Source organism: Phaethon lepturus, unplaced genomic scaffold (assembly GCF_000687285.1).
Source record: "Phaethon lepturus isolate BGI_N335 unplaced genomic scaffold, ASM68728v1 scaffold6518, whole genome shotgun sequence".
Classification (NCBI taxonomy): Eukaryota; Metazoa; Chordata; class Aves; order Phaethontiformes; family Phaethontidae; genus Phaethon; species Phaethon lepturus.
In genome coordinates, this window is record NW_010559723.1 from 27,053 (window position 1) to 35,447 (window position 8,395).

The following is an 8,395-nucleotide window of genomic DNA, read 5'->3' on the forward strand; positions in this document are numbered from 1 at the left end:
ATCTTGCTGTGGGGGGAGTGAGCAAGCGGCTGCACAGGGCTTAGTTGCCGGCTGGGGCTAAACCATGACAAACACCCTTTGTGGATATGGCTAGAAAGTGGGTAGGTAATCCTCCACGAACCAGAAAAGTAGATGAACTCAACATTTTTGTAAGGAAATGGCTATGAAAGATGCAAATTCATTATACCATTGACATCTGCTGAGTTTTGATGAGATTTCTTTCATAAAACAGGGTTTGTTTTTAAGATGTGTGCTTCCAAGATATTTTCAGGTCCTCTTTTGTCTCAGTATATAGAAACACAGTCTTTCTTAAATAATGGTAGGTATTAATTACAACAGGTATTAAGACGAAAAAATAGCTTCTTGAAAGAGCTTCAGTTCCAGCTTTGTTTCCTTCTTTCGCGAAGACCAAATTCTGCCTCTGGTTCTGTACTGCACAGACAGGCATTTCAAAGCTGGATAATACTCTGCTAATAAAAATGCCGTTACATGTGGCATTACATCTTCTGTGACTGATTTACTCAAGATTAGAAAAATATACTGCTACTCCCACTGCTACATATCTTTATTCAGGAATTGAGTTTTATAAGTTGGCTAATTAATTTTATTATATTAACATTTATAATTATGGAACTCAGCTAAATAAATTAAATTAAACCTTTTCCTTTGATTTGTAAAGGTTGTCAAAAGGATTTTCTTCTGAACATGATGTTTATTTCTTGAATTCCTCTGAGGAATCAGGGATATTTGCATGGTGTATATGATTACACAGACTATGTATTGATTCAATATTGTAAATCCTATCATTTTTACTAGAGGACATTTCATCTTATGGTCTCAGTGCTCTACACCTTGTGTAATACACAGTGACAAGCATCTCCACCCTGACGGAATTTGCTGTCTAAATAGTCAAGATGACAAAAATGTGAGATGAAAAAAGGACAAAGAGATGTTGCATCCCTCACATTCCACTGCTGAGGAAGTCTACGGCTCTGTGTGAAAGACAGACTTAAATATTTTACCTTATATTTTGTCTTGCATCTATCATGCAACTTTATTTTAAAATTATATAATCATATTAAATAGCAACCACTGTGGTATATTGAGAGCTCATCTGGAGTATTGCATCCAGCTCTGGAGCCCTCAGCAGGGGAAGGACATGGACCTGTTGGAGCGGGTCCAGAGGAGGCCACAAAAATGATCAGAGGGATGGAACACCTCTCCTGTGAGGACAGGCTGGGAGAGTTGGGGTTGTTCAGCCTGGAGATGAGAAGGCGCCAGGGAGACCTTATTGCAGCCTGCCAGTACTTAAAGGGGGCTTGTAAGAAAGATGGGGACAGACATTTTAGCAGGGCCTGTTGCAATAGGACAAGCAGTAATGGTTTTAAACTAAAAGAGGGTAGGTTTAGACTTCATATAAGGAAGAAATTTTTCACAATGTGGTTGGTAAACCACTGGCACAGGTTACCCAGAGAGGTGGTAGATGCCTCAGCCCTGGCAACATTCAAGGTCAGGTTGGACAGGGCTCTGAGCAACCTCATCTAGTTGAAGATGTTCATCGCAGGGGGGTTGGACTAGATGACCTTTAAAGGTCCCTTCCAACCCAAACTATTCTATGAATAAAGTCCACAAAAATAAAGAGTAGCCATGTGCAGAGGTACTGGTGTCCTTTTACCTAAGAACAAGTGGTTGCAGGACTCAACCGGGTTGTTGCACTCCCAGATTAAAAGTCCTCCTTTCCCTGGGAAAATCTGATCTCTTATCTTCTCCCAGAGGTCCATGCTCTAACCAACAGATTATAGTACATTTGATGTTGGCAATCTTTTACGCTCTCTTTTTCTAATTTGTTCTACTTCATATAAATTCATTAAATATTAATTGGAGCAGAAGCTACAACAGAAGCTTCTGTCTCCAAGTTGAGTGCTGTAATCATCTGACAGCTAAGGCATGTGTTATCTCCAGCCCAATAAAAAATCAGTTATTCCATATAAATCAAAACAGTCTCAATTAGACAAAGAAATGCCCAATTCTATAGTCTGTACCACAATAAGGATGTGGAAAAGAACAATGAGAGTAAGGAGTATTCTTCCATTCAATATATTTAGTATTTTTCTAGTTATTTTAGGATCTGATACTGCCTAGAAGGATGAATTTGCATCTCATATGACAGCATCTAGTCTAGTAGAACTGATGACCTTGGTATTAAAGTGTTATAAACTAAGAGTCAATGGACCATTTTAAAATTATCCAGTCATGTTAATCAATTAAGGTAAAAGAGGAAACGAATGTATTTTTTCCTATGAAGCATTTCTCTTCTCTTTGTCAGAAGCATAAGAAAGATTAATAATGAGTTTTTCAGAGGAAATCACTGGTGTAAAATTATTTATAGAAAACAAGAGATTCTGTCTCGGCAATATCAGATGGCCAATCACAAGACAAAACTTCTTAAAAACAAAAATTATACTAAAGTTTGTAAATACTTCTTTTCTGTTGGGAGGCTCAGAACTGGAGGCTGTATTATATGTGTGTCTAATGAGTGCTGTGTAAAAGAAGATAATCACTTCCCGTGGTCTCTGCCTCTGTCCCTGTTCACACAGCCCAGGGGAAGTTCTTGGCCTTTGCTGCCGGGTCGCTGCTGGCTCATGCTCAGCTTGCTGCCCACCAACCCCCAGGGCCTTCTCCACACAGCTGCCCCCAGCCAGGCAATCCCAGCCTCTGGTGCCAGAGGTTCTTCCTTTCCAGGAGCAGGATTTGCGCTTGTCCTTCTTGAATTTCATACGGTTCGATCATTCCTCCAGCCCCTCTAGGCTTCTCTAAATGTCAGCCCAAACCTTGAAAGTATTGAATGGTACACCAAAATTGGTATCATCTGCAGACTTAGTGAACAAGCATTCTGTCACCTCTTCAAAGCCATTGATAAAGTTGTTAAAAAGGTCCAGTCCCAGGATAGACCCCTGCAACACTTATTACTGGCCTCCATGCACAGTACAACACATTAATAACTCCCTTGGGAGTCTGACCATCCAGCCATTTTTTTTACTTGTCTGGTTGTCCACCCGTCACGGGCTGCAATCTGCTAACTAGGGTACAAGAATATTGTGGGAGACTGTCAAAAGCCTTGCTAAAGTGAAGGTAAATGACATCTTGTGCCCTCCCATCATCTATAAATCCAGACAGTTTATCATAGAAGGTAATCACATTGGTCAGGCATCATTCACCCTTGGTAAATCTGTGCTGCCTTCCCCATTACTTTATTCTCTTTCACAGGCCTTGAAATGCCTTCCGAGAGGACTTGCTCCATCATTTTCCCAGGGACTGAAGTGAGGCTGAGCAGGCCATAATTCACTAGGCTGCCCTTTTGGCCTCCTTTTTTGAAGACAAGTGCAACACTTGCGTTCCCCCAGTAACTGAGGATCTCCCCAGCCTCCATAATCTTTTAAATGTGGCAGAGGGCAACTTTGCAAGAGAACCAAGAAGTCCTCTCTGCACCCATGGATGCAGTCCATCTTGTTGCCCTTGTTGTCCCTTCTAAGTCTTAACTAAAGCTAAGCTTTGGCTTTCCTGACACAGGAAGCCTCACACATTTCCTGTCCCAGACAATGTTTCTAACTTTCTTCTTTGTAGCCTGTCCTTGCTTCCAACTCTTCTATGCCGTTTTTTGCATTGGAGCTCCGTCACAAGTAACCTGTCTAGCTAAGCCAGCCTATTTATCTTCCCAAGCATCAGGATTCCTGCATTTGGAGGATACTGTCCTTAAGCACCAGCACGCTTTCCTGAGTAACTTTACCCTTCAGATCTGCCTCCCATGGGATCCCATGGGATATAGAAGTCTTCACTGCTTCCATCATAGTACGTTTGTCCTCTCAGCAGATGTCAGGGATGTTAAAGTTCTCCTCTTTCAGACCTATCTGACTCTTCAGAATTGTTCACAGACTTCTGACATCCTTGCCCTGTTGCAGCTCTAAATCCCTTAAGATTCTTAGCTTCTAAGCTCTTAGGACTAGCAGTCCCCATTAGTTCTCAGAAAGCCTCAATACGTTAAAAAAAAAAGCTGGAACTTCCATTTCACGCAAAATTTTGATATGCTATGTCCAGGGAAAAAACCCCATTGTCCATTTTCTCCCAAACTTCCTAATTTTCATGCAAAACTAGTTCTGGTTTTTAAACTCTATTTCACCTTATTCACCAAATTCAAGGCATAATTATTTGATTCTGTCTTCTCTAAAACAGCTGAATATAATGAATCCACAGCTTTCTTCTCTTGGCCCCCCACAAAACTTGAGACCCCCTGAACTTCAGGAGAGAAAAAGAAAAAAAGAAGAGACATATCTGATACTTGCAAGTCTGCACAACTTGGGGATGCTCATATATTATGTATATTGGGGCAGTATGAATATGTTCTCTGTTCAGGTTAGTATAGATTTTACGAAATAAAATGAAATGAAATTCTGTTCAATTCAGTCGTGTTCCTTCAATGCTGAAGGCCTCTCAAACAACGGAGTTTAGAAAAGTCTCTGTCTTTCATCACCCTTCTAAATTTCTAACAAGGAGATTAAAAATCTATTCATCTTGCAGCATGTCTCAGTCTGGTTCAAGTTCTCCTTTATCAGCTTAGTTTGTTGCTAGTATTTATGACTCTGTCTGCTTTTCTGGGTTGAGACAGAAGATGTGTGCATGGATTAATTCTATGCCAGAGCTTGCTAAAGCTCTGTTCATAGTTTCATTATTATTTTAACCTGGATCTATGAGTAGAAATAGCATGTGATTTTTGTATACTGCAAGTTATTATTTATTGAAAGATTTAAGGATGCTTTACAGAAAAAAATAATTATCCTATAAAAGAAACTTGGAGGTCTACAATTTTGTTAATTTTGAGTGGGCTCATGAAACGGGCTGTAGTACAGAACTATGCCAATCAACCACTAAAGCACTAACACCCCTATGCACTATACTGCAAAACTGTTTTCCTAACAAAACTACATACTACAGTCATGTTATGTTTAAAGTTTTCTTTGAGCATAAGCTCTCTTCAGAACTGTACTAAAAAAATACCTTTAAAAAATATATTTAGAAAAAACATGATAAATTTTATCAACCTGAGAAAGAAACCAACTTGTTTCTTGTATTATTTTACAGAGAAACAGTTGTTAATATTTTATTAGATTTTAATATTCTAATATTCTTAACAGGGATAACATTTTAACGTATTTTTTTAAACTAGGACTGAATACTTTTAAAGTATTAGCTAAAAAGACAATATCTGTTATTAATATTAAACCTAATAAGTAGTATAATCTCTGCATAATAGACCTAGAACACATAATTAATCAAAATAAAAAGTATCATTAGAGGTGGCAGGCTTATATTTGTCAAATAACTGAAGACTGCATAGGATATATTGACAATTACTTTTAAACTCTTCCCAGTAATGGGAATGTTTAAATGGATAAGTAGGATAGGACGAGAGGAAATGGCCTCAAGTTGCGCTGGGGAGTTAGACTAGATATTAGGAGAAATTTCTTTACGGAGAGAGTGGTCAAGCACTGGAACAGGCTGCCCAGGGAGGTGGTGGAGTCACCATGACTGGAAGTGTTCAAAAAATTTGTAGACGTAGCACTTCAGGACATGGTTTAGTGGGCATGGCGGTTTTGGGTTGATGGTTGGACTTGATGATCTTAAAGGTCTTTTCCAACCTTAATGATTCCGGGATATATTATGAATCTTCTGATTTCCTAAAAACCAAATACTTGTCAAGCTTGGAACTCAAGAACCCTAAAAATCTATTCCCGAGAACATATTGTTATCTCTCTTTTTCACACACTAACCAAAAACCTGGAGGCATAAGTGCTTAATTCCATCAGGAAAGGGTTTGATGATAGTGTTGGTTATTTCTATGACTGTTACCCTCATTCTTTACAAACAGCATTTCCTTAGACACAGGAAAGGACCATGATGCTTCAATTATACTTGCAGATTTTGAACATGCAGTTAACCCCTATACCTCTTGGATGATACTTCTGGTGTCTTCAGAGTTACTTCTTGTCTTGACAGATTCAGTCTATTAAAACAATACTCAGTAAAAATGTTCTCCGTTCTTATTGACCTCATGCATAATTTTGCTGAGGACTGTGACATACACCTGTAATTTGCGCAGTTGTTATCGTAGCCGGTATTTAGCGGAAACATAGATATTTCCCTAGAATTATCCCAAATGCATGAAGGCATTGCAGTTAAGTCACTACTTAACCACGTATGTCAGGAATACAGATTCTTTCAGAGAGAATTAGGAAAACCCTTATAACCATGGCATTCACAGTCCGCCCTGTGAAAGAATGTAAGCCTGCACTACTTCAGCTGTCTTTCCACTGCTCTTGTTGCCAAGGCAGAAGGACGCTGTGCCTCAGCAGATCAAGGCATTTGATGCCTTCCTCACAGATAACTAGTAGGAGATAGGAGTTCCTAGAAGTGGAATTTCTGATGCTATTTTTTCAGTCCTGACTGATATTAGAAAAGAAATACCTAGTTTCACACAAAGAAACCAAACCAACAGAAAACAATTTTTAAAACTCCTTAAAAATGTACACCTGAGCCACACAGAAAACAATTTTAAGTTATTCATGTTCTCTGTGATTCATGATGTGCAGTCACTAAATGCACATCTTCCATGTGAACCGCATAACAGAAAAATTAGATGTGATCTAAGATGTTCTGCATTATAATCTGTATGACAGTAACAGTGCTGAGAAGAATTTATGTGGGAGAAGAAACTTGACAAGAATTCAAGCACTAGTAACTATATTAGTAAGTAGCACTTAAAATTAACCTACTTTCTTTATACTAAGAGAAAGTAGAATATAGAAATGCTTCTATGAAGATAAAATGGCCCTCATTTAGTGACAGAGGCATAATAACAATAGCTAATAGGAACTTTAATATAACACTTTCTTCAGTAGCAGCAGCAGAGCTGTAGGTATTTACTATTATTGCTTTTCGTGTAACAATTCTATTTAAATACTCTGTGTATCATGACTTCATGTTAGGAACAAATCAGCTTAGCTTCAATATTCACTGATGCATTTTATTGTGTTCTGACTAAACCTGCATCTTGCAGACTTCTGAAAGTTAACCTTTAATCTACTACATGCAAAATTACATTATAAATATTAAAATATATGACAGTGGAAAGTTATTAAATTTATTCCTGAATAATATAGCTACTTAGCCTCAAGCGCGAAGTAGTAATAACCACCTCTGAGCTGTAATTAATTGGGCAAATTAATCGTTAAATTTTAGATGCTGATAAACAGGAGAAGAAAGCTAAGAAAAAACAGCAACTGTCAGCGATATTTTAACACTGTGGAATTCTGTATGGGATAAAATTACAGCAAACACATTTATAAAATATAAACTAAACAGAGACTATGAGACAACAGTAAAATACATTCTCTTAGAATGGTTAGAATTCACCTCAGTATAAGGTATCAACAACCTCTATATTGGTAATAATCTTTAAAATACTGAAATTACATATTAGGAAGTATGTTCAAAGACAGATATTTCTTCTATACTTTCAACCAAAGTACAAATCACCGCTAAGAAGGAATTAAAAAGAACCATCTATTACATACAGAGAAGCTGATGTACATACAAAATAAGTGAAGTGGTAAGGCAGGGAAGAGAAGAAAATATTAGAAGAACGGAAAATTAAAGAGGACACTTACTGGGGAAAACCACATCACTTTAAGGATCCAAATTGTCAAAGAAAAATTCACAACTAGGATGATAAGCAGGAGGAGGACAAACAGGTAGAGGCAACGCTTTCTCCAGCCATAAATTCCAATTTTGTAGACATACTCATTCTTTGGCCTCTCTAGGCTAGTGCCTGGTGTTGTTGTAGTGTATTGTTCACGTACCATCTGCTGTGTAAAGAAAAAAAAGGGACTGCTTAGTTGTTTGAGTTAAATTAAAAATATTTATATAAAAGGAAAGGAAAACATGAAGATATAGTTGTAATAGCAAGTTACTAGAAATTCTTAATGATGTTTTGCCTAGAAAGCATTTTCATCATGTCCCATTCAAATTACACTTACATCTCACCTTTTGGTACACACGATGTGATGTTTTAATATATGAACTGCATCAACTGCTATTTTCAGGAGGCTTAAATTTATTTTATGCTATCTAGAATGGCAACATTTTCCTCCTGTTTTTCATAATATTCTAATTCTTCCATCACAAAATATTTAATAGATCATATCATAACCTGTTGCTCACAGAACAATATTATCTGACTCTAAAAACAGATACAAGTGGTAACAGTACCTTGTAAGCACAGGTTTAAAAACACTTCTACATATCCATTCCTCAATTCAGTAATAAAATGCGTTCTTTGTGT

At 37.6% G+C, this 8,395-nt stretch overlaps 1 protein-coding gene across 1 annotated transcript in view; it reads right to left on the reverse strand.

Moving 5' to 3' along the window:
• LOC104625747 (gamma-sarcoglycan-like) overlaps window positions 1-7,921 on the reverse strand; it is a gene marked incomplete at its 3' end in the record, with an annotated part of 19,840 nt that extends 11,919 nt beyond the window's left edge. The window contains exon 1 of the mRNA XM_010293451.1: window positions 7,722-7,921. Coding sequence (XP_010291753.1) covers window positions 7,722-7,916 — 195 coding nt within the window. The remainder of the gene's footprint in view (window positions 1-7,721) is intronic.
• Window positions 7,922-8,395: the final 474 nt, after the last annotated feature.